Source organism: Dermacentor variabilis, chromosome 5, assembly GCF_050947875.1.
Source record: "Dermacentor variabilis isolate Ectoservices chromosome 5, ASM5094787v1, whole genome shotgun sequence".
NCBI lineage: Eukaryota > Metazoa > Arthropoda > Arachnida > Ixodida > Ixodidae > Dermacentor > Dermacentor variabilis.
In genome coordinates, this window is record NC_134572.1 from 60,819,883 (window position 1) to 60,846,495 (window position 26,613).

The 26,613-nt window shown below is 44.0% G+C and overlaps 1 protein-coding gene across 1 annotated transcript in view; it reads left to right on the plus strand.

The window, feature by feature from the left end:
• LOC142581868 (glutamate-gated chloride channel-like) overlaps positions 1-26,613 on the plus strand; it is a 78,646-nt gene that overhangs the window by 47,249 nt on the left and 4,784 nt on the right. Inside the window, exons 2-6 of the mRNA XM_075691314.1 lie at positions 10,589-10,677; positions 10,956-11,023; positions 19,073-19,296; positions 23,995-24,077; positions 24,178-24,312. Coding sequence (XP_075547429.1) covers positions 10,589-10,677; positions 10,956-11,023; positions 19,073-19,296; positions 23,995-24,077; positions 24,178-24,312 — 599 coding nt within the window. The remainder of the gene's footprint in view (positions 1-10,588; positions 10,678-10,955; positions 11,024-19,072; positions 19,297-23,994; positions 24,078-24,177; positions 24,313-26,613) is intronic.

The window sequence follows — 26,613 nt, forward strand, 5'->3', positions numbered from 1 at the left end:
CACTGGAGAGTTGTCGATCCATCAGTATAAATATGTACGTGGTCGGCGTACTTCTCGTGCAAAAGGAGCAGAGTTAGTTGTTTAAGAGCAGGTGATGACAGCTCAGATTTTTTCCTGATTCCTGGTACGGTGAGGTGCACTGCGGGTCGAGCCAAACACCATGGAGGAATCGATGGCTTAGTTGCGGGGGTGAAGCCTGACGGGAGGCAGGTGGAATACTCCGAAATCGTAGTACAAAATGCTGCCTGCGGCCTTTCTGACGGTAGTGTTGCCAGATGGTGGGAACAGGCACGGGCAACGTGCCTAATGTGCACTCTCAACACTTCTACCGCAATGTGTGTTTGTATAGGTTGGTCCCGAGCAATCGCAATAGTCGCTGCTATCGATGTGCATTTTGGCAAACCAAGACAAACCCTGAGAGCCCGAGCTTGAATAGCCTGTAGAGCACGGAGATTTGTCTGGCAGGTGTTGGTCAGTACGGGCAAACTGTATCTCAAGAAGCCCAGAAAAAGAGCCCTGTACAATTCCAACATTGCATGCACTGACATTCCCCAAGTCTTTCCTCCCAGAAACTTGAAAAGTTGGGAGATTGCTGTCAGACGCTTCTTCAAGTAGGTCACGTGGGGGCTCCATGAGAGATCTCTATCAATGATTATGCCAAGAAATTTGTGAGTCTTCTCATAAGAAATTAACTGGCCATTTATTGATATGGCGTAGGGTGTCATTGGTTTGCGAGTAAACGCCATCAGTGCACATTTGTTTGACGAGATTTCAAGACCTTGGTTGCGGAGGTATATAGCTATTAGAGTAGCAGCTTTTTGAAGTCTTGCACGTATCTGAGGACGTGTCACACCTGAGGTCCATATACATATGTCGTCGGCGTACATTGATATCTTGATCGCTGCTGGCAGATGATCAACGAGACCAATGAGTGTGAGGTTGAATAGGGTAGGGCTTAGTACACCGCCTTGAGGAACACCTCGGTACGTGTAGTGTAGTGCGGTTTTACCACCACCGGTACAGACAAAGAAAGATCTCATAAAAAGGTAATGAGAGATCCATTGGAAAACTCGACCACCTAGACCAACCATCTCAAGAGCATCGAGGATAGCCTCATGAGATACGTTATCGTATGCCCCCTTGACATCCAAGAACAAAGCTGCACATAATCTTTTGCGTGACTTTTGAAGCTGGACGTACGTAGCGAGATCAACAACACTGTTTACTGAAGAGCGATCTCGACGAAAACCAGCCATGCAATTCGGTAACATGTTGTAGTGCTCCAGGTACCACTCCAAGCGGGCAAGGATCATCTTTTCCATTATCTTTCCCACACAGCTGGCCAGCGCTATTGGGCGGTATGAGGTGGGTTCAAGTGGGGACTTGCCTTGCTTCAGGAGAGGGACCAAGCGGCTTATCTTCCATTCTTCGGGAACCATGCCATCCTGCCAAGATAAGTTGTAGAGATGTAACAGTTCTCTCCGTGCGCCATCACTCAGGTTGTTCAAGGCGCGGTAGGATATTCCATCTGGTCCCGCGGATGAAGAACGCCTGCATAGAGCAAGACCCGCTTCTAGTTCCTCCATTATGAAAGGAAGATCCATGCGGCCGTCACGTGAAACAGGGATGCGACGGGGGGCTCGAAAGCCTGGACCGGTTGCTTGGCCAGCGATCCTTGCACAAAAGTCTTCTGCAACATCAGCCTCTAGCCGCCCCTGGAAGAGCGCCAGCGCTTTGAATGGGAAGCGTTGTTCAGGGAAGGAACGTAGACCACGTATGGTTCTCCAGATGTGGGAAAGTGGCTTTCGGGGGTCTAGTGACTGGCAAAATCTTGCCCAACGTCGAGATGCCAATCTATCCATGCGACGTTGAAGTTTCTTTTGTAGTCGTCTGGCTGTCCTAAGGTCTTCGATGGATTTTGTACGCCGGTAACGCCGCTCCGCACGACGACGGAGTGCACGAAGTCGCTCCAACTCTATATCCAATTCCGTGTGCTTCGACGAAACCGTGACCGTGCGCGCGGCGTGTAGCATTGCAGACTTGATTGCTTCCTCTAATCCAGAGGACAGACCCTCTCGACAAGCATCCTCCATGGTGGAAGTAAAAGTGGTCCAGTCAATTAATCGAATGGTGTTCCGTGGGGTGGGACTGGACATTCCTTTGATGACAAGGTACGTGGGAATATGATCACTCCCGTGTGTCTCGATATCCGAAAACCATTTAACATATCTTGTGAAACTGCTGGAGACGAAAGCTAGGTCAAGACAGCTGCCATAATTCACGCCTCGTATAAACGTTGGGCTGCCGTCATTCAGGAGTGAAAGGCCGTGGTTACAGGCGAAGTTTGCAAGTCTTTGCCCTCTTGCATTTGTTCTTGCGCTTCCCCATGCTATATGGTGCGCATTAAAATCTCCGATGATGACATATGGGGCAGGGCACATAGACAAGATGTTCGTTAATCGTTTGGGATCAAAAACACTTGAAGGCGATACATAAACGCCAACAAGTGTAAACATGAGTTTGCCCTTTTTAATTGTTAGGCAAACGTATTGATTTTTATCATGAGGCGGAATCGGCTGGCGAACATATGTCAGTTCTTGACGAAGAAAAACGATGACTTTGCTGCATGCATTAGTTGTTGCGGATATAACAGCTTCGTATCCCGATAATCTGACTGGTTTTGACACATTAGGCTCACATATGACAATGACTGGGAACAAATGAGTATATATATACTGACGAAAATCCGAAAGGCGTGATTTATCTTATAGCGCATCTTATACCATATGACATAGAGGCCGCAAGTTTCCTTTGGATTTGCTGGAATGTGGGAAGCAAAAAAAAAGGGGCAGTCAGAACGCGATCACAAAGCATTATCACTCGGCAGGAGGGCCTATCCCTCGCCCCACGCCAAGCTCTCCAGGCCTCAGTCTCCCATCCTTCGCATGCTGCAGACCTGGTCCTATCCCAGCCTAACCAGAGTCAGCAGGTACGTGGACTCGTTTGATCCCGACTGTCGGCATTGCGGAGATCCCTCCTGCACTTTAGAACACATGTTTAGGTGGTGCCCCCCGTTACGGGACCTGCCAGCGGTCTGGCACGGCCTGCACGTCCCAACGTGGGAGCGGCCCACGGCAGCTTCTCCCTTGTAAGGGGGTTTCGGAGTCACTCCTCAGGACCTGAATAACGCTCATTCCCTGCTTGCATGCCTGCCTGCCTGCATGCAAATTGCACCTAATTTTTGGAGAGTTGTGAAGTGTCGCAAGCGTTATCATATATTGGGGCGTATGCAATGTAGTTACAATAATGCATGCAAAAAAGAAAGGCGGCAGAGAGCAAAGATATATCTACGTTGGCGTGAGTTGAGGTCAATCTTAAATGCTTTTCTTCAGATGGGTGCTTCTTACGAGTCTGTGAAGCGCCCCTGACATAATTTCGAGAAAAATAAGCATTGCTTTGTTGTCAAGGAGACGACGAATTGCCGCGCAAGCAGCAAGTGCAAAAAAAAAAAAGAAAAACATACGCTAGCACTAATAAAAATAAAAGTGGCTCATTACTATGAGTAAGAAAACGATGCTTTTAAATTTAAGTGTAGCTGTTAATATTTAAGTCGCGTATACGCACATGTGATTGCTACAGCTACCATTAACATCGTGTCGCTTTTCTATTAGCTTCAACGTACATAGCACAAAAAACGTGAAGTACACTAAAAACAGCCCACTATCACGTTGGAAACGCACATTTCAGGTAAAAAGTTTTTTTTTTATCTCTTTCTCTGTCCTGGCGCCCTTGTCATGACTTTATAGTGTCGTTAATTCTGGCGAGTGGAAATCTCCTAAAGCTCATTTTTTTTATAGGACACCCCTAAGGTTTCATGAAATGTAAGCGGTTTCGGCTCATCTTTTCTTTATTAATATTTTTTAACTTTGGGCTCTGCAAAGATGTTTTGAATTCTGCGACGCTCGCGGTTTTTCCTGCCCTTAAGGCGATGCGTCGCAGCGCGAGCGTTACTCTAAAACACTTGAGTTCTCTTTACATGACCACGCTCTTTCCTATTCTCCAGAAAACTAAAAACAACGTAGGTTGGAAGGGTATCTCAGAAAAAAATGCCCACAAAAAATTACTATCTGCTCTAACAGCGTACTTTTATAGTGCTTTCTTAGCGCTTTTGGGCATCATGCATTACCTTCGCCTCCGCCTAAACTCGTGAGATTTTTCTTCCAGGAACGACACTAGCCTGAAACTACTGATAGTTCAATTTTTACTTGAACCAAAGTGATGAACAATGTTTCATGACTTCACGGCTGTTTGGTTCTCCGACCTCCTAACAATTATTTTAGGTCTGACTTCTCACGTCCATTGTTCACTGCCAGCAAGAACAGCACTCGTTTGCTTTACTTTGAGCCGCACCACTCAACACAGCTCTCCGCCCTCCCAACCCGGCCAAAGATTTCAAAGTTTGAAATAAACTATGAGAAGAAATTCTACGCGCGAGATCATGCTGGCCCATCCAGTATTTTCCATGCCTATTTTTACCCCTATTGCTCATTGGCTTTCCGCGCCAGCCATTCCAATGTGGTCAAAGCGCAAAGCAATGCTACAAATACGAGCAGCTGTTACTTGTTTCTTTCGGGGAACACTGTTCTCAGTTGGACGGGAATGGAAGTGGAGCTACCCACACTCCCACCTGATTTAGCAGCGCCCGCGTCGGCAGCCTCAAGAAAGCGGAACTGCTTCTCGAGCGACAGCGAGGCGAGCCTGATAGACTCGAGCGAGAGCGACCACAGCTCTGACGACGACTACGTGACTGTCCTGAGCCAGAAAGCAAAGTGGCGGGTGCTCAGGGCCTCTGTGGACGCGTCTACTATGAGGACTCTGCAGAGTTCACTGAAGTACAGCGCCATTTTCTTACCTGTGCTACTCTCCGATATCATGAGGCTCCTCAACAGGCAAGTTGCATCGGATGAAAAAGAACATTGAAAATGAACCGCCTAGCAAATGGACAATGTTTTGTCATTCGAAAGCAGCACTCCAAAGCTTGCGAGGTTAACGACGTGGTAATTACGAACAGCTGGTGTCCCAAATCAACGAAATTTGCCATTACGCTTCTGAACGAGGACATGATGTATTCTTTCAGTGGCTGTCGGGACATTGTGGTATCGTTGGTAATCACCTCGCCGATGACGTTGCTCCACGTGCCCTGGCCGCAGCACCGATACTACTTATGCCTTTATCGAGAGTAGACACTGCAAGACAGCTTCGCATTCTCGCCCGTGCCATCATGTTCAGTTACTGCCACACACCACAGGACTCTAACTGTCATTTATACAGCCTCCACCCATCATTGAAACTTAAATTACTAGCAAACCTCTCACGATGTGACGCAACGCTGCTGTGCCGGCTGTGAGTAGGTGTAGCATTCACTAACTCCTACAGTTGTAGCAGTGGAATGGGGGACTCACCGATGTGCGCTAAGTGCGTCTGAAGAGCCCCTCAGTCATCTTCTGTGTCACTGTTCTCGCTTTGATAACCAACGTCAGACTATCCAGTGTGCCTTAAATAGACTGGACCATAGGTCACTCACAGAAGCAAATATCTTGGAGTCTGTCCTCACAGTTCATTAGTCCAGAAAGCAATTCGAGCGCTTCTTCACTACCTGAAGGCAACAGACTTTAGTGCCCGACTGTAGACATCCTGCACCTAACTTAGTGCATGTGAAAGTGTGATATAGACTGCCCACATGTAGAGTAGCAAACTGGACTCAGTCTGGCTAACCTCCCTGCCTTTTCTTCTTCCCTTCTTTCTCTCTCTTTCTCTCGCTGTTACTTGAATGTTTTCAATGTGAGTAATTGCAGTTCAGTGTCTTCGAAGGGTAAACTATTTTGAGAGCATTCACATGCTTGGCAGAAAAAGAAAAGTTGGAATAATGAGACCAACTTTGTTTGATAGCGCATGACTGAATCTTTCCTCGTATATATGATAAGTAGGCCATGCAGTAGAAAGCAGCTGAATTGTAAAGTAATTGAGCTCCTGTAGTCTCAGTTTCAGGCTTTTCTTCCAGAATAGACGCTAGGATGAAAATTTCTCGAGATTTGTCTGCCTCCTAAAGCAAAGGTTCCAGTCAGTTCATCCGTTTACTTTCAACCCGACAGCCAACGCACATTATGCATTGTAATGTAATATTCTTGCACACTACTAGATCTCCACACATTGCGTTTCTATCATGTCATTTTGCCAATTGTCTGCAGGCTCGTCGCTTCCAGCCACCAACTGCATAATGACGTCGGGTAGCCGAACACGTCGTGGAAAGCAATGGCTTCGTCACTTCAACGCTGACTGGATCTTGCAACGATGTTGTCCATATCAGCTTCTCACCGGGCTGCTTACTTTAGCTAACCATAACGAAAATTTGATACCATAGCCTCAATCCTCGTGGAAGAATCTGCATGCATGCTGTGTTCGCCAACTTAGAAATAATAGGTTATACGCATACCTTGTGGCAATAGCCAACGAATTCACCACATTACCGGGTCTTCACCAAGGAGCGAGCTGATTGACCGTTCGTCATGAACTATCCTTGAAGATTTTGACGGCGGGCTTATGGGCAGAGTTATATAACATCGCAATGTCACCTTTAGCACGTTCAAAAGATATTTCCTTTTCATACCGTGTCATCACGTTTCTAGAGCAGAACATTCACAGTCTACGCTCCTGAGAGGGACATCATCGCAATCAGTTCTTCAAAAAGTATGCATCAGTGCTTCTTCCAGCAGTGAAACAGAATTCGAGGCGTTCGCCCGACTGTCTTTGTGAGCATCTGGCCAATCAATCAAAATTAAGAGCAAAGCAAAATGCACGATCTCGTATTGTGACCCATATTTTTCAATAAAGCAGGGATACTTATTTTATTATGGCAGTATAGAACACCTCAGGGTTGCGATTACACGGTAGAATACCGAAGGTTATTATAAGCGGGAAATTAGGTCTTGCCAAAGCAAGAAATTTCGCTGAAGCCTCGCCACCTGCGCTGCGTGCCGAACAAACGCCGTTTCACAGAAAACGAACTGGTAGCAAAACAGCGATAGCTATTAACAAGGCTTCGTTCATCTAATGAATTAGTAGAGTTTGAAGAACAAATAATTAAATTACCATTGTGGTATTTTTTCCGAAAATGGTTTCTCCCATTCATGATTATCCTTAACTCTACACGATGAAGATTGAAAAACAAAAATTATTGCCATCGTGATCTCATTAAAACAAACTTATGCTAAAGCTCCTAAACAATGAAGACAAAGAAATGAGTAGGCTCAAAGCAGCTGGCGGCCGAGGTAAATTCAATCTGCAGGCAAAATGCGATTAAGCAGATAAGATTACGGCGTAGACTCCTACGTCGTTGAATTAAAGAACGCGATCAAATGAACCCTTGTGTGTATAATTTCTCAGTAAATTCGAGCACTCACAGAACAAATGCAATGGCCTCAAGAGTCGTAAATTTTGACGTGCGCTAATGGCAAGAAAGATACCTCACAAGAAATCCAGTAAGTCCTGTCATTAAAATAATTGGGCGCAAGTGGATTAGTGTGTCACTCTGACGAAGGTCGGAACGTTAGTGAAGTAAAGATGCAAATCTATTTTGCAAGCCAGTTACTTTTCTTCAGATATGTATTTCAGTTTCTAACGTTATTTTTTTCATAATTTGCTGCGCCAGAAAAGAATATAATGAAAAGTAGAGATAGCGCGAGCACTGTCTCTCAACTACGGAACAAATATACGCGCCGAATAAATATGCAACACGCCAAATCAACATATGTGGTTTTGAACATATCTTCAGCCTAAAAATGGTGCGAGTATCGTCTTTCCTGTTCCTTGACTATGTATTTTTGAGTTGTAAATCATGAATATTAGCCAACTGTGTATATATATATATATATATATATATATGTATAGACAGACAGGGAGAACTCTGTGGAAAAGTAACAAAAATAAAGTATGGGTTAGTTATTTATCAGGTGCTGTGTCCTACTGATTGGAAACGGACAATAAATATCAGATACAGCAAATACATCCCTTTGGTCAAATCACCTCCATTAATTAATAAGGCGCACATCCCTTGCACCGAAAATTGTAGTGTGATGGTAGCTAAATAAATATATTCACTAATTTACTTGGCAAAACTGTTCACTTCAGCGCACATGTGTGAAGCGCACAGTCGAAGTCGAACAATAATTCAGTTCGACGTGGTAGTTCTGCGGAAACCCGCAAGGTGGAGAGAAGTAATGAATAAAGGGAAAAGCAGACATACACCCGTTCGTAGCAATTGCTACAAAGGAAACCCATACGGGTTCCTCGTAAGAAAAGCCTCGTAGTTGAAGAAAAATTCGTCCTGGTCCGGGACTCGAACCCGGGACCACCACCCCGTAAAGGCGGTGGTCCCGGGTTCGAGTCCCGCCTTTCCGGGGCGGTGGTCCCTTTATTCATTACTTCTCTCCACCTTGCGGGTTTCCGCAGAACTACTACGTCAAAATCTTGCCTTTGCTTCGTGTTGTCGACAAATTCGACTTCGCCCTGCCATCTGCTAGCCGCCTGGTTAGCTCAGATGGTAGAGCGGCTGCCCCGGAAAGGCGGTGGTCCCGGGTTCGAGTCCCGGACCAGGACGAATTTTTCTTTAACTACGAGGCTTTTCTTTCTAGGAACCCGAATGGGTTTCCTTTGTAGCAATTGCTACGAACGGGTGGATGCCTGATTTTTCCTTTATTCAACAAATCAGTTCATAGGCTTTAGCGGAAAGCATGTTTTTATCACCGGTTTCCTGAATTAAGACCTCAAAATTTAGTTCTTCACAAAATACACCGATGCCTAAGACAACAGTTCTGGGTAATCCATCTTCTACAGTGTTGATAAGTGCATACTGAAACATCAATGCATTTTCCTACAGAAATTGAGGACGTATTTCGTTAAACTACTTTCTAATAAGCTTACACCCTTTGGGGCCATCTTATCCTTAAACAATAATCGTCATCTGCCTTGACATCTGAACTCATTGTTTTCCTGTCAAGAAAGCTATGACATGCGGATAACGTACATGCTGTCCGAGACATGGAGAAGCCGAGCGCGCAGCATTAAAAATTGGAAAGGCACGCAAGATAGATGATTAATATTATTCGCGAACAAGATAACTCCGAAAAAGCGCACACTTTGGTGAGAGTGTAGGGCCATGCTCCCAACGCCTCGGCTGCTTAGCAAGAAAGAAGTAGCGATATACAATAACAACAGAGGAGAAATATAAGCGCTCAGAACGCTTCAGAGAAAAAAATTACGTATTGATTTGCTGCGCAATAAAGGATTTTGCCCGGAATCCATGTAGCGATCTTGAGCGCCAGAAATTGTTGCATTTATTTCCCAAGGTAGACTGGAGACAGTCGCTACGAACAAGATTCTCGTCTAGACACTTATGCTTATTTTTCTGAAAGGAAAATAGTACGATGGGCTCGTGCCGTTATCTACAGAGAAAATTGGGAAGATGGCGGTTTCGCCCATTTGTTAACATTAACCATTTCTGATATTCTTGAATGACGTTTTTCGAATTCAATTTATTTATTTATTCTTCAATCTTTTGCAAATTATACGAGGACTGGGTTCTGCTTTCCGCTTGCTTGTATTGAGATTGCGAGATTTCACAATTACTTTGTTATTCGTCATTGCACTCTTAAAAGACTGAAGAACTATAAAAAAATGTCCAGTTTTTTGGGGAGACCACAGCGAATAATGGTGAACACTATTTATGAATAGCGATATATACGAGAGTCATCTCAGTGCAATTTTCTAACAAGGTAATCAACATCTATAGGGATTCTACATGCATGTGGCTTTTATTTCATTAAGGAAGCTGAATATAGAAATAACACTGAAAGAAACTCTGCACGTCAGGCTCACCAACTTGAACGTTCAAATGAGAAAATCCCATCGCTGTCGGAAAAAAATGCCCAGTTATATTTCAGGAGATAGAATTCGCCGTACACTAGGGCGGATACTTGCTTATGCGTGCGCAGTACCAAAAAGATCAATTTCATTGAAGTGGCGCGTGCTTCATCAACGTAGCGGTATAAGACATTGCTGCAGTATTTGCTGTAACTAGTCAAGAAACAATAAAATCTACACACGAAATTTTGGGCTACTCTTGGCGACAAGCTACGTAAAGAAAAAATAACGTTTCTAATCTGTAAGAGAAAACGCAATGAACAGAGTTACGTAACACTTTACCTACTGCTCGGCAGTCTCAAGCTGCGAATGAAAGAGCACCGTAGTTATCGTGTTTACAATAAAACAGTGTTCATAATGCGCAACTGTCAAAACTTCTGATGCATTTAGAGATACTGTATAAAATAGAAAAGAAAGCGCTGACAGAGATGCAAAAATTCAATGATGAAAAAAAAAACACGTTTCCTATAAACGTTTCCCCGCTTAGCAACCTCTGGGGTGCCACGGCACAAAATTGATTCTGCAAGCATCCCACAACACCATCAAACAGAAGATAACAGCGAACGATACAGATTATTGACTTAGCGTTCTTTCTTTTAACTCTTTTCAGGGGAGTTTCTTCCCGAGCGGATGATCTTGATATTCTGGACGAGCTCCTCAAAAACTACGATCGAAGAGCCCTGCCGAGTAGCCACCTCGGTGAGCGTTCATATTTATTTTGTTTAATGAAGACTTACCATAAGGCATATTATTTGGCGTGTATTATATGACCATTTAAAGGCCTCTGTTGTGTAAGAATTCAAGCAGTGTTTTGTAGCATCTGGTGTCATCTACCCAGAGAATATAGCTGGCTGTGGTAATGTCGCGGAGGCCAGCTTGCCTTTTTGAGATGGAAGAGAATGTCATATATATGCTACACATCTGCGATTGAAAATGTCTTCTTTTTTCTTGTTATTTACCCTGTTCGATCTTCGCAGGAATTCCAACTATTGTGTCATGTGAAATATACATAAGAAGTTTCGGATCCATAAACCCATCAAACATGGTAAGTTATTCCAGATGTTTGCTGGCTGTATATGTATCCACCATTGTCTCAAAAGGACTCTATTTCAAAGAATATCGTGATAGTGCCTGCACCCTCAAATTGGCGTGGTACAATGAACCTGAACCGCGTAAGCTGATAAATTGAACTGCTAGAACGGCTGCCCTCGGGCGTTCTCTTTCCTCTTTTCTTTTTGACCAAGAGACGTCGATTATCGAGCGTCGAAGAAGGCGGCCAACTTTGCAATAAACTCACAAAATATGCGTATAAAGTAATGTACCCATCAATAAAATCAAGCGGTTGTTAGTGCATTGTCCTGTCATTCTCACTGTGTTACGATTTTGTGCTGTCCACGCACCAAAAAACCTTTTTTTTTTGCAAAAAGCAGCTTCCATCGCCCTGACATCTATTAACTTCTTCTATCCGGTTGTCTAAATCATAAGCATAAATTTCAGGTTTTAATGCAAGGATTGTACAACATAAGTAAGGAGTCCGATTTAAGTACACAGTCCCACTTCGGTAGTTGCTGCGTCTGTTGGGAAGATTGTTGCCTCTTCGCAGAATCGAATTCTCTGGAATACTCAGGCAAGAACACAGAAAAACAAAATCTTGATTTTAGCAACCACTATTGCTATCAACTAGCATACTTTCGGGTAACAAAATGCCAGACCCGATGTGGCCAACCGAAACATAATAGAATGCTCATGCATCGAACGTAATTTTCTTAACAGCCACCAAAAGGCCTCCATAAACAGACCGTTACATATCTCCAAACTAAAATCCTCTGAAAAAAAAAAGAAAAAAATATGTCTTAGTCAGAAGAAGCCCCGCAACTTAAACTAACTTCGACTGACTCGCTTCTAATTTACAATACATGCGTCAAAACCCTCTTACCACAATGTCTTTGCTCAGTTAACAAAGTCTATCAGTTTAGAAAGGCAGGCAACTATGATAAACAATACACCTGTTGTATATATATATATATATATCATATCTAACGCATTTAAAATACCTACGAACACATTGCCTTTTCTCGCTGACCAAAATTAGAAGAATATTTATGAACATTTCTTATTGGTTAGCGTTTTAAAAGAACCTACCCTTCGACATAGCAACAAGGGTGGTGAAAAATGCACGTGCTCTGCTGGTTTAATGAATCGAGTGCATCTTGTGCTCAGTAGGGTACGGTGATGGCGTGTGAATAATTAGGAGTTTTCGACGTGTCTGGGCACACATTTTTAGCACTTAATTTTATTTTCCAAGTGATGGATGTCGCTAATTGGGTTGCCGAAGGGTTCGCCTTGTGATGGAGCGCCCACCAGGGCGTGCTAGTAACCTATCGATCCTGCTGCAGTACTCGGTATTTACCCTTTTCCCGTCAAAGAGCGATCGAACAGGCCTTATGGGGGGTCTCAGAATATCTGAGACTGGCGAAACTTTTACTGTGTTTGGACGCAGCATTCTCTCTCTTTGGTATAAGTTTTTTGCCCTTTCTTCGTTTATCTTTCGAGACGAATCATTAGCTGCGCTCACACTTTATGTGGACCAGTCAATCAATACAGTCTTAGGCACCCTGAAAGATGTCGATACTTCTTTTTGCCTTCTTTGTCCTTGTAGAGAAGGAAGTTCGACTATACAAAATGTGCTTGTTTTCATAAAAAAAATTTGCATGCATATCATTGCGCGGTTTTCTGCTCACAATTGAACACCTGTGAGCAAAACGTATGAGCACCACAGAACTGCATGGCAAACTGCATCAACATGCCTTCTGACGGCGCAGCGGGTACTGTCAAGAATCGCGCCAAATAAGCGGTGCGCATGCGCGTCCCATCATATCTGCGCGCTTGTCGTATTGCTTTCCCTTGCGCGTTTACGGTGGTCGTCGAATAAACATCAATAAGCTGCTTTTCTTTTTCTTTCGCCGTCACATCTGCGCCGTGTTTATTGCGATAGTAAATAAACATCAATAAGGTGTTTTTTTTTTTCGCCGTCACATCTGCGCCGTGTTTATTGCGATAGCAATTATATGAACACTCCAGGCGTCGCCATGCATCGGCGTCGCTCTGAGGTCCCGTATAAAGTCCAATGGCAGTAAAATCGCTGCTTCGCGCCGCATGATGTATGTGCGAATGAAAGCATGCGAGGGTGAACCGGCGATCGCGTCTCAATCTCGCTTACTCCACGGAGGAAAGGGGGGAGGAAACGCGCCGCCTTCCGTCGCGCACAGGGCTTCGCGGGGAAAGTACGGAACGGGGAGGTGGGGGGGGGGGGGGGAGGCTTTCTACTCTGGGCCGCTGTATCTGGAAAGCCATCGGCGAAGGGTACAGTATCCACGCTGCGCTGTATTTTGACGTGAAGTTCGCATGAATGCGAGCGGTAGCGCGAAAGGTCAATTCTCTCACTGCTGCGGCTCCTGGCGCGTTTCCTCACTGCTACATTTTTGCAGCGAGGTACCGCGGTCACTGAGTCGGATGTGCTCATGTTTGCTTGTGCGCGCGTGACGCCATGCTTGTTAATTTAGTTTGTATGCCGACATGGAGGAACGAAACTCAGAAGCGGCCCTGACGTCACTCTTTGTGAAGCAAAAGTGAAGCCGGAAGTTGGTGTTGCCCATAGCGTTGCTTCGCCTATCGGGCCAGCTCTCCTCTCTTGTTTACATTTCTCGCGAGACCACCGCGCTGCGCGCAACCGGGCTGTCCGGACGCGCGCGCTCCGCAGCAATACTAAACAATCGTTAGCACGTTAGCATGATACCGCCAAATAGGGCAAAATTTTCCACGGATATTCCTTCGTCAGTTGCTATTGCCGTGGCGCGGTACATTGCGTGCAGCGTTGCATGCGCGTTCATTTCACAAACTTTAGTTTCTCCTGTCCCACCTGGCCACAGCAACATCCGGTAGAGCACGGTCCAGATAACGCAGCGCAACAAAACACGGAGACCAACGCAAACATGCCCGCACGGCACCTTTGCCACGGTACGAAACCTACGGAGCAACACGTGTGAGCGCACGGCACAATAACAAAGCCGACATTGTGGCCCGAAAGGCGTGGCCGCTACGGCAAAGGAATAAAAAAGAGCAGAAAAGAGGAGAACCTACTACGTCATTTCCTCCACACTTTTCTCCTAGCGCGCGGAGGGGGTAGGACCTCTCCTCAGTTTCCTTCCTCCATGTATGCCGATGTTTACGAGTTTATACACCCGGTAAAACTACTACTCATACTTCGTATAGCTGTTCACTAATTTGCTATCGCAATCGATGCTTCGCCTTTCGGTCGAAACTGCGACTTTTTCTCTGTGAGTGGGCAGGCTGTGAGTGGTCAGACACCGCTTAGCTCTGTATGAATAGGAACTATGCCAGAGGGGCCTTCCTAGATATATATTTAACAAGAAAAAAAAAAGAAATGCTACAAAAAGCACAAGAAACAACATCGAGTAAATATCTGTTCTGAAGAGTGTCTATTATTATCTTTTGTACCCGCTCGAAGATTTCATGACAGGGCGCATACAAGAAAGATATTGTGCCGCTCCCATGTGGCAGGTGCATCGAACAACCTATGATAGCCTAGGAGTATGCTGTCAGGTGTTTCAAACATTATTTTAAACGAAAGTTTTAGATCAGGCAAAACACTGACTTCACTGTTCAAATGCATGTGAGACTACCGCTGTACCGATTTCAATGAAATGTGTTGCGGTTAAGAAAGCAAGTTACATATTTTGTGACTCTTGGAAGCAGAATTTGTGATTTAGCACCTTACATATTTTTCAAAAGCTGCTGAAAACCGGTACGGCTAAATATATAGTAGCGTGAATTTTACAAAACATTAACCTTGCACCAAAATTACATATCATAGTTCTTTACTCGGTATCTGTTCGAACTTCTAAAGTGGACAATTTTTTAATGTAAATTTAGAACCAACGTAACATTGTTACAGTGTTTACGAATGTTTTGCTAATGTACTTCTCACAAATTCGTGGTATATTCCAGAGTTTTGCATAATAAAAAATCTTTTCGACTTCAGATGTAACATTATAGGCAGATTACAGAACTGCGACATTATTTTCTATTACTGAGCTACAGAGCTGCAAACCTTATAGTTGAACTTTCTTAAGTATGGCAGTATTGAAGAATGTTTCTAAACAATCTTTATGACATCAATTGAAAGTCCTGTTCCTACAGTCAATAGACTTCAACTTTTTGGTGTGCTGTATAGCCAGAAAGACGATTTCTTTGTTACGATGTATTTAGGAAGAGGCTGCCGAAGTAATGGTTTCATGAGGGGTGCGATTAATAATTCGGCTCCTGAGACGTAAGTGACCTTATATTTCTGCATCTGTTCAGGCTTTGACCGGCGGGTTACAGTCTGAACGGATACACAAATTCGACTGACTCGAATGCAAGGACAACTTTTATTTAACTTGACCAACTAGCCTTGCCATGTTATATAAAATCAAAGCTTAACAGGAACTTTTCCTTGGCAAAGCTTCATTGGTCCATGCACACCCCATATTGCAGATATCTAATTTCTTTCTTCCTGTATATGGCAGATAAATAAGCAAGAAGGTAGGGTCTCTCATGAAGATATGTTAGGAATCGTTGACCACAATGCTTCATATTTAGGATAATACAATTGATGCCCGATTTGTGTTCTGTCTGTTGCTGTTCCGCAGCTGTCGCTTAAAAGAACAAAAACATAAAATAAGCAGACAAGATAATCCGCCGTCTTCAGTTTAGAAATTGCATGTGTTCTCCGTACGCGCAAAAAAATTCACCGGCGAATACGATCCTATCTAATGCGAATTTTAATCGCAGCTCTATACGTGTTTTCATTTCGCGATATATTGGCTGGCTCGGACAATCTGCATCGTACGGCGCGTTGCAACGGAGCGAAGCGCTGCAAAACAGGTAGCACTCAAGCGCAAGGATAAAGGCGAGCAGAGTCGGCGATCTTCGAAAATCAGATCTGCGGATCAAGCGCGTCGGCATTTATACATGACTCGTTGAAGGTTCCAGTGTAATCGCTTGGCTAACAGAAAGTGCTGCACAATTTGTGTCGCGCATACAATAAGATTACAAATACTATGGCGCCATCTCATGGTCTCGTGCGGCACTGTGCTTTCCTCTTCGCCCTTTAGCCATAATCTCATCCCCCGACTACCACTTCATGCTTTCAGTATAGCCTCCTCATCCACTTTCCTGCTCGCGCTCCCTTCTTTCGTCTCCCGCGACGCGCCGCACTCGCTTTCATCTTTCGATATGGTCGTTCGCTCGGTTACGCCGAGGAACGACGCCGAGGCACGCCGGCGCTCAAAGCCGCAACGGGCGCCTAATCACTGCGCTCTAAGACTTTAGCACAAAAAAAAATTGTTGAAGGAAGATGTTTAATTGTTCCGTGCCCTTGTTTAAATATATAATGACAATATGTAAAAAAAAGTTGCAGTTTCGCCCGAAAGGGGAACCAATGATTGTGATAGCGAATTAGTAGACAGCTATACGAAATAAGGATAGTTTTATCGGCTGTATAAACCTGGGGACACTCGCTTACTAACTGAATTAACAAGCCGGGTTTCAGCGCACACATCAAACATGAACACATCACGCTTCATGACCGCGGACACTCACTGTCAAAACACTGGCGTGAGAAAGCGCGGCAGCAGCAGCGAGCGAAGGGACTTTCGTGCTGTCTATCGCTTCAACGCAAACTGAGGGGCGACAATACCGCACGCACAAAGGTATGAGCCCTCTGAAGATCGCTTTCAAGATACGGCGCGCGCGACCGCGCATGGTCGCGCAATGTACGCAGTTGCTGGCGGAATAGAAGCCGCCCCTTCCTTCCTCCCGCGCTGCCTCCTGGCTTTCCTGCCTTTGCCACACAAGATTGAGCCGCGATTGTCAGTCCGCTTGCGCGCGTTAGCGAAATGGGCAGTTGCGGCGGCAGAAAAACGCCGCCCCCCTCCCTCTCTCCCTCCTCCTCCCTCCCACCGACCTTTCGCGCGAGGGGAAACGGGGCGTTTGCTCTCCGCTTTCCTCCCTCGCGCGCGACCAGTTAAGCCGCCATCGTCAGGCTCCCCCGCATGCTTTCACTCGCACATAAAGTATACGGCGTGCGGCGAGTGTTATTGCTCTTGGACTTACTACGAAACATCACGGCGATGGCAAAAAAAAATGTGCCTGGAGTGTCCCATCGCTATAAAAAACATCCGCCTCCATTTCACCCCGTGAAAGTGGATGTACAGCGAAGCTGGTGCGGACGTTAGATCAGTACTACCACCCAGACTGACGTTATACAATGCTACACAAGCACCACTGCCAACACAGGTGACTTTCGTCACGGGCACATTCACGTGTGCGGAAGTGCAGCATACATCCTCATTCTTCTGGGCAGTCCGCTAAGCGCAAGTACCTTACTGAACTAAATGAATGTTTAATAGGCAATTGCGTAAAGCGCGACTCACACAGAATCTGCAGACATTATAGCTTCGGATTGTTATTCGAATATACGAGAATACATAAACCTGTGGCGCGGAAACTGAAAGACAAAGAACTTTTCCACCTGCCATTTGAGGGCAGTCTGAGTGGTCGCGGCCGCTAGGTGTCGCTACCGTTAGCACACCATTCATTCTCATTCTTATAGGCCCTCCGCCTACCGCAAGTGGGTTATTGAAGTAATCGAATTTCTCAGATAAAATGCGTTAGAGAATACACAAAGGACGACTTACACACAACATGCATCCATGATAGCATCGGAATGTAATTCGAATATGCGAGACAACATAATTCTGTTACGCAAAGACTCAAACACAAACCACCTTTCCTGGTGCCGGTTTTTGGGTGAGCACGTCACGAAAAGTCCTGATGAACTAAGGCTAACAACTTTCCTGTAAAACGGTGTAGGCGTTAGATTCGCCAGTCATTGTGCAGTGTTAGTTCATGCCGTATAGACTTCACATGGAGGGCCATATTGCGATACCAATCAACACAAGAGAGTTACTCCTGTCAATGAGAGAATTATTTGTAGCAAGTAAACTACTAAGCGAATGTATGAGCTTGTTCCGCGTATAAATACTTGAGGCGTTACAAATATTTTAATGTTTCCATGTATCTGATTGGGTCTCCATGTATAATTAATATCATTGACTGCTCTCCAACAAAATTTAGGCAAATCACGGCATGAGAGCCATAAATACAATGTGTTTAGAGTTACAAAAACGAACTATACGTGTAGGACTTTACAGACAGACAGATCATATGTAAATCAATCATTAAATACTGTGTGTTTCCACAAGTTTGTTGACGCAAAGATACGCACTACTCGATATAGTGACAAGACTCACTGAGTTGAATATTACATCTATGTTGTTGGAACTCACTTAGCGCAAAAACTATATTTGTGAACTCAGATGAACCAAAAAGCACTTTTATCATTGAAATAAAAGAGTGAGCTCATGGCCCTGCACGTAAGTTGTTTATGTTTCCTCCGGCCGCAAAATAAACATTAGAACATATTGACCAAACACGGATTAAGCAATTGCCCCAAATATCGCCTCACGCGATCTTTTTAAAGGAGTCGAAATTTCGCTCGCAAATCACCCAACAGACCAATTACATTACTCTGCTTAAACTAAACTAATTTTCAATTATCAGTTTTAGTTTGGAATGCACATAAGCACCAATTCTCGAGCTCCCTTAGTTCAAGCACAATTATTGTCACCGAGCGAAGCTAAAGGCCAAGCTTTAAAAACACTACTGCCCGTAATGCTTGGGAGTCTGTGATGCAAGTGGCACCCAGCAGCCGTTCGCGTTGCCGCGCGAGAAGAATGGAAAACGCACCGATAATTACATTTCAATGTTTACACTGATGATCTTTATGTTGGAGTGCTCAGTAACATTACAGGAGCGGCAGATTCGTTTCACTAGTTTCACCTCGCTTTTGCTTTTTTTTTTCAAATCTTAGGAATTACTTAGAACATTGGTCTTGTCATACCGCTACTAACTGTGTATACAACGAATAAACATGGTTTTTCCTTCCTCCCCCTTTTCTTTCTCTCTTTAGGACTACGAAGTCGACCTCTACTTCCGGCAGTCGTGGCTCGATGAGCGGTTACGAAAGTCCACGCTGTCTCGTCCGCTTGACCTTAATGACCCAAAACTGGTGCAGATGATATGGAAACCGGAAGTGTTCTTTGCGAATGCGAAACACGCCGAGTTCCAATACGTGACTGTACCTAACGTCCTAGTTCGGATTAACCCGACGGGAGAAATCTTGTACATGCTGCGGTAAGTGAACCTGACCAATAAAACGTCGTGTTATCCTACGTTACGTGGATATATATATATATATATATATATATATATATATATATATATATATATATAGGGGTTTTCTTCAAAGTTCAGCACGCTGGACCCGACGTAAAATACGCAGGAAAGAGACGACGAACTTTTTGGGAGACTTCTTTTTCTTACTTAACGTTTTCGGCTGGTGGACCAGCCTTCGTCAGAGTACAGTAACGCATGGACAACACATACACAGCTTTAAAGGCACCGTATCACGAGCAGAGGGCGCGCTATCTACACTGACTCGACCATACACTGCGCATCATAAATCATTATCATTGCGCATTATAAATGATTGTACATGACACGCATTTTGGAACATACAAAAAAATGAAATGCAGATGTGTTCACGATACAATACATACAAACATGACTCTCAAGTAAGTGCCAGCGGTTACAATGGTTATGTGTAGTGAAAACAAAATGACTTACACGTGCAGATACAAAGGCGTGATGTTTGACACATGGCATCTCTAAGTGCAACCTCGAATTATCTAAAAATGTAATATGTTAAGCGTTCAACTTCGAGCCACAGCGACATACGTCAAAAAAAGCCACATGTAAAATAAGAGACAGAAAAAAGCGCTGAAATCATGTCTGTACACTGTGCGGGAAGTGTATATTTGTGCTCAATCTAAAGTTAGACAGGTTAGTTTTCCTTTGTTTTCATTTATTCCAGACGAGACAGTGTTAAATTTGTGAATCAGGTAAGATTCGCGAAGCTCGCGGTCATGGTTGGTGCGGAATGCAGATTCGAGTATTGTTACTTTGAGATTATTAAATGAGTGGCCCGGCATGTTAACATGTTTCGAGAGTGGTAGATTTGGTTGGGATTTGGCATGTGACCTGTGGTTGTTAAAGCGGATCCTGAAAGGTGTTTCAGTCTGCCCTATGTATTGCATGTGGCAAGTGCCGCACTCGAGCAAGTACACTACGTTATATGAATCACAGTTGAAACTGCCTTTAATAGTGAACATGAATTGGCTGGCTGTGCTGGTGGCAGTTAATGTAGGCGTTATATGAGCGCAGACTTTGCAACGTGGTTTATTGCAGCGGCTGCAACCGGTCGGGTTAGAAGTGGCGATTTTTGAAGACGTTAGTATGTCACCTATGTTTTTCGAACGTCTATACACGACACGAGGTGGCTCAGGAAAAATGGCTTTTAACCTGTCGCTTTGGGTAAGAATGTTATAGTGTTTGCGGAGTATGCCTGAGACCTTAGGGTTAGATGCGGAATGTGTGAGTATCAAATTAGTCGACTGGGAGCCACTGGGCTTGTTCCTGCCTTTAAGAAAGTCCATCCGGTCATATCCTGCCGCTCGGTGTATCGCGTCATCGATCATCTTCTCTGGATATTTACGGTTGAGAAGTTTCTTTTTGAGTTCCTGGCAACAAGAATTAAAATCGCCTTCTTCGGAACATATGCGCTTAAAGCGCTGTGCCTGGCTATATGGAATCGCAGTCTTACAATGACGCACGTGGCTGCTTTCAAAATGAAGAAATTGATGATTATCAGTTGGCTTTTTGTAGAGTTTTGTGATTAGGCGTCCATCGGCAATGGTAATCGTCACGTCAAGGAAGTCTACAGATGACGGTGAGTAATGATGCGTGAATTTGATAGCGGGGTGTGCCTGGTTGAATTCCGCAATGAAGTTTAGGAGTTCCGTTTCGCTATGCGTCCAAATACAAAATATATCATCGATGTAGCGCTTAAAGTAGATCGGTTTTAGTCGTACACTATTAAGGAACGCGTCTTCGAGCACTCCCATAAAAACATTCGCATAGTTGGGGCCTATTTTAGTTCCCATCGATGTCCCACTAATTTGTACGTAATGAGAATTATTAAATTCGAAGTTGTTAAACTCGAGAACTAACTTAAGCAGAACCTCGAGGGTTGAGCTATCAATCGGGCTATTACATTGGAGGTGTTCATAGGATTTCAAGACAGCTTGAATGCCATCCCTATGGGGAATATTCGTGTAGAGGGAAGTGACATCCATCGTTACCAGAAGCGAGCCTTCGGGAACGGTTAGATCTATTATGTCATTAAGAAAAGCATTGGTATCCTTAATGAAAGAAGAAAATGTGGCTGGAATAAATTTGATTAGACTGTCGACGTAACGAGAGATGTATTCTGTGACTGTTCTGATGCCGGATACAATGGGACGGCCTGGATTACCTGGTTTGTGTATCTTGGGCAGCAGGTAAAAGCGCCCAGCTATTGGACTAAGTGGGATCAAGGAGCGTGCTGTTTTATCGTCGATCTTCTGCTTCTTCACCAATGCTTTTATGGTCTCCTTAATGATGGAAAGGAATTCGTCGGTAGGATCACAGGGAAGTTCTTTATAAAATGTACCGTCAGATAACTGTCTTACGACTTCTTTGTTGTAATTTTCTTTTGTCATTATCACGACCGAGCCACCCTTGTCTGCCGGTTTAATAACAATATCATCGCGCGTGCTTAGGCTTCTAAGAGCATCGGATTCGCTAGTGGAAAGATTTCTCTGGAATGGGGCGCGTGTCTTGTAGGTGTCGAGTACGTCGCGAGAAACAGCTTTGATATATAGGTCTAGGCATTTGTCCCGTTGTGAGGCAGGCGTCCAGTGTGTCGCGGACGGTATAGCTGGGTGGTCCTGTTTGCTGCTAGCGCGGCCATGAAAATATTCTTTGAGTCTTAAGTTTCGGGAGAAGTTTTCAATGTCTTTCATTAACTGGAATTCGTCGAAGCCCCCGGTGGCTGGACAGAAATTGAGGCCTTTTGAAAGAACCCTTTCTTCCGTAGGCAGAAGCGCAACATGGGAAAGGTTAACTATGGTAGTGCCCGGGTTGGTTGTCTCCGGCAATGCTTTAGCAACTGGGATTACAGAAGTTGCCGAACAGGTTTGTTTGGTAGAGTATGTTATCGCCGGGACATTGTCCCGTAGCAGTTTCCGACTTTTTATTTTGGTTAACGCGTTCACCTTTCTTTCTTCGTAAACATTCAGCAAATGTACTTAATGCCTGTTGTAGTCATATAAGGTTTACGGGACATTTGTCTCCGGCTGCTGGGAGAATGACTTCCCGTAACACGTATTCGGAAAACCCAGAATGTTAGACATGACCTGGCTTTGCGAAACTATTATTAAACCTTGGATCTTGTAGTCGCGGGGTCTTTCTTAAGGACCACGGCCGATTCCGAGAACCTGCATTGCCACGGATTATTTTAAATGCATCTTTGCGCCTCAATATATATATATATATATATATATATATAATTTTCGAAGAAGAAATAATTAAGGCAGATAAGTCCAGGAACGTTCTTTCTTTCTTTTTTTCTTTTCACAAAATAACCAGACACCAAGTTCTTGTTGTAAATCACCACTAAGAAATGGATGATAAAGTGATGTAAGATCCTGGGCACTGGAGCATAGTATGGCGCGCCACGGTTAATGAATGCATCATCGGCCAACGAATCAGCTATTCAATAGATGACTAGTGGGTCTTCGAACAACGAAAGGAATTGAGCGGGCTCTTTAGCAGTGCACACTTTGAAGTATACATTCCTCTAGAAATCTTCTTTGTGGAGTAGGTGCATTGTAAAAATTTTAAAAATATAACTTATAATCCCAAATATTAGTTTCAGTTACTGATGTTTCCAGAGGGCTAATCGATTATTTTCGTCAAGGCTTAATGTGTTATTAATGGCATGACCCGGGCTCCACGTGGCAAACCTAGCTGCACAGGCAGACTGTGGCTAGTTATCGCCAGAGACCGCTTCTCAACTTCAAGAACACAAAAAAAAAAGAACAGAAGACTACTTAGACCGCCGATGTGCGTTTCAGAACAATAATATCCCGCTGCGATACGCACAGCTCGCACTTCCGTAAACCAGAAAAAGAGCTTTTTCACCTAAAAAAAACCTTTTTATGTCCTGAGGGTATGTTGTAGACGCGCAAATGCTCCGTCGCCAAGATATCCGAACATTATGAGAAAAATCTACACACTGAATTCTTACTTCACCTTCAGACAATATACTTCATCTATTTTACCCGCACTTGCTTTCTTTAACGTTGCGCGTCCAGTAGTTTCAGGGCACAAACGGCGTAAACGTAACAGCGTGACGTCACTTACCTGAAATGGATGTAGCTAGTGCATAGCTATAATTAAAAAAAAACATCTACAGAAGATTGATGAGCAATATTATTGGAACGAAGAAATAACCCCACACAGTGCATAAATCCATACACTGTACACCAACCCGAAATTCAACCGGGAGCTACATCATAAAGACGGTTAACACAATACGGCAATGCAATTTATTGGAAAGGTATATTATCATTACCTGTGTTTGTTACAGCGTCGGTTTCATAAATTTTTGATGTCATTTTTGATGTGCATGAGTTTATTCAGGACATTCACATTCGAGCTATATTGCGAATTGTGAAAGCCTGCTGAAGTTTACTTTTGTCATAATAAAGTTGCAGTAAATGAAACGAAGATATGAAACAAAGACTGTCGTTTCGACGGAATTGCAGTGGTGGTAAGCGTGGACTCAACCGGACGTCTTGATTGCCGCCGTAGCATATTTGATTTATTTCGAATATACATTGTGGTTTCTTTTAGTTTCATGTAATGTTTTGTGCATCCTCTCCAAAACAGGTTAAAGCTAAGGTTTTCCTGCATGATGGATCTGTATCGGTATCCCATGGATTCCCAAATCTGCAGCATCGAAATCGCCTCTTGTAAGAAGTTCACACAGTACTTCACCAAGAGCACTTTCACAGCGTGGAGAAAAATTTCCGCTTATCTCTCACACAGCTGTTCGTGTCGCGATACACGCAGTTTCCAAAACCACCGAGGAGCTCCTGCTGAAATGGTCCGACAGCCAGCCTGTTGTTCTCTTCGAAAACCTCAAGTTGCCCCAGTTCGAGATAGAGAAAGTGAACACGTCGTTATGCAAAGAAAAATTTCATATAGGTAAGACTTTTCCTCAGTTTTCCACCACGAGCAGCGCCTTTTAATGCTATTTTATGGTGCAACCGATCTCTCAGGAAAACAGAGAACCAGTCTGAGCCACAAGCGTCAAAAGTTTAAATCCTGGCTCGTTAAATCTCATCATCATCATCATACTATGTAGGGGGGGGGGGGATAGTGGCACCTTTAGGTGGCACAGGCTGCTCGACTGATTTGATAAATGTCTATAGCACCATGGAAATGATACAGGCAAGATGGCAGGAAACAATGCAGTGGAATCAGTTCTAAAGTTGACACACGCAAATACTAACTTTTCTGCGCATTTCATAAAATTATTCTTTTCGGGCATTGCGTGCTGGGTACAAAAACCGGTTATCGTGGGCGTTAGAAGCTCGTTTTGCTGACTACTTAATAAACGTGCGCATTCCACAAAGAAGCGAAACAAGAAGTGCGCGTTAGTGCACACGTGCTGTAATAACTTCACTATCTCTTTTCTGTTGTTCTAGGATGAAGCCAAAAAAAGACATGTTATCAAGTATGTGAAACACCGGAATCGAAGTGTTCTTGACCTGGAGGAAACAAATTTCTCATATTTTATGTTGGTGGATGAATTGGGAACGGTTTTGCATTTATATATGTACAACCATCATGCCAGTCAAAAAGTTCTAATTCCAGCGTGTCTAATACCATAATACCTAACTAGTATCTAGATGCAGCACCTCGCCATGGACGTTCTATGCCTCGGGTAAAAAAAAAGATAAAGAAAACTTGGGTTTGGGCTTCTTTATTATATTTTCCTGGCATATGCGTTCTGCAAGAGAACTCTCATGGCTATCAAGAATAGGCATGAAGGGTAGAAATGAATCATTGGGTTGGCATGAAGGCACGTATCTGTACATATATGTATTACTTTGCTATCAGCTTCGAACAACTGACGACCATCTGGGACAAGAGTGTCCGTTTCCTGTCGGCTGCACATTCTGATAAGCCCGTCAGTACGCTGAGTTATAGCCGGCTCATATATTTTGCAGAACGTGGTCTTTTATTATATATACTAAGCCCTCTTTTTCAGTTCTTTTTGACGCTCCTTAGCTTTCTTTTGCATGTGGAATTTTGTAAGCGACACCAGAATATTTATTTGGGAGAGGTCGGCGACTTTTGTTTCTGCTGCGCTGGGCAGTACGATAAGAATCGCATCAAAAGTTAAATGCCATCAAGGTGCACAGCTTTTCGTCCTTTCCAAAAAATGTCCGTGTTCCGTGCATTGGGGGCACGTTAAAGATCCCTTGGTGGTCAAAGTTATTCCGGAGTCCCCCACTACGGTGTGCGTCATAATGAAATTGTGATTTGGGCACGGAAAACCCAAGAATCCATTCATACTGCCGGAATTAGAGAGGTGCAATTTCGAAAACATTTCTTTCGTAAGTGCTCTTTGACATTGGCCAACTGGTTTGTCCAGCTCATAATGATATGTCCAGCATCATATTTGGTTGAACTTTTTCCGAATATGGGCCCAGAATTAAATGAATAAATAAGCAAAATGCACATTCCACCCCTAATGCATGGCGATTACGTCATAGCTGGCGAAATATATTCTGGAATAAGTCTTGCACTTTTTCGCGCGGTGCTTGCAGGAGCAAACATACGCGAGCATTCTGTGATCCCACGTCCGTCGCTGGAATCAGGGCCTGTATTGACAGAACGTTCTTATGCTAGAATTGTTCCTAAAAGCGAATACCTGCCAATCCTCATGCTGGATGGACATATCTTGAGCGAAGGCGGCCAGCTAACACCGAAGAGCGCTCACGAACCAACCGCTTTGAGAATTTGGCTTGAGAATTTTATCACGTAAAAAAAAAAAGAAACGTCGCAGTATTCCGCTGTGACCCACATTGCCAGTCGCAGATTTTCTCTCCCCGCAACTCGAACGGATAAGCTGCCAAAAAATCTGGGAAAGGACAATACTGTGGCTGGTCTCTTGAGCGTTTAAATGATTCCCTAATACCTGGTTTTGTAGCTTATTTGTGCTTAAACCCGCGCCGTGTTGAAAAGATGTAAACAAAAGCAGTGGCACGAAGCGAAAGGTAGGATAAGAAAGCAGAGGAAGAAGAGGTTGGGTTTCTTGTGTTCTCTTAAACAATTGACAGCTCGATGCTGTGGGCACCATTCAAAGCATTCGGTGGCCATTGGTTCAATGACGAAGATATCGTGCTTTTTTCTATTAATATGTTCCACATCGAACATTCTAGGTAATCCTGAGGTATCCACTCCTGTTTGAGAACGCGCTTGAGTATTCGTTTCTCA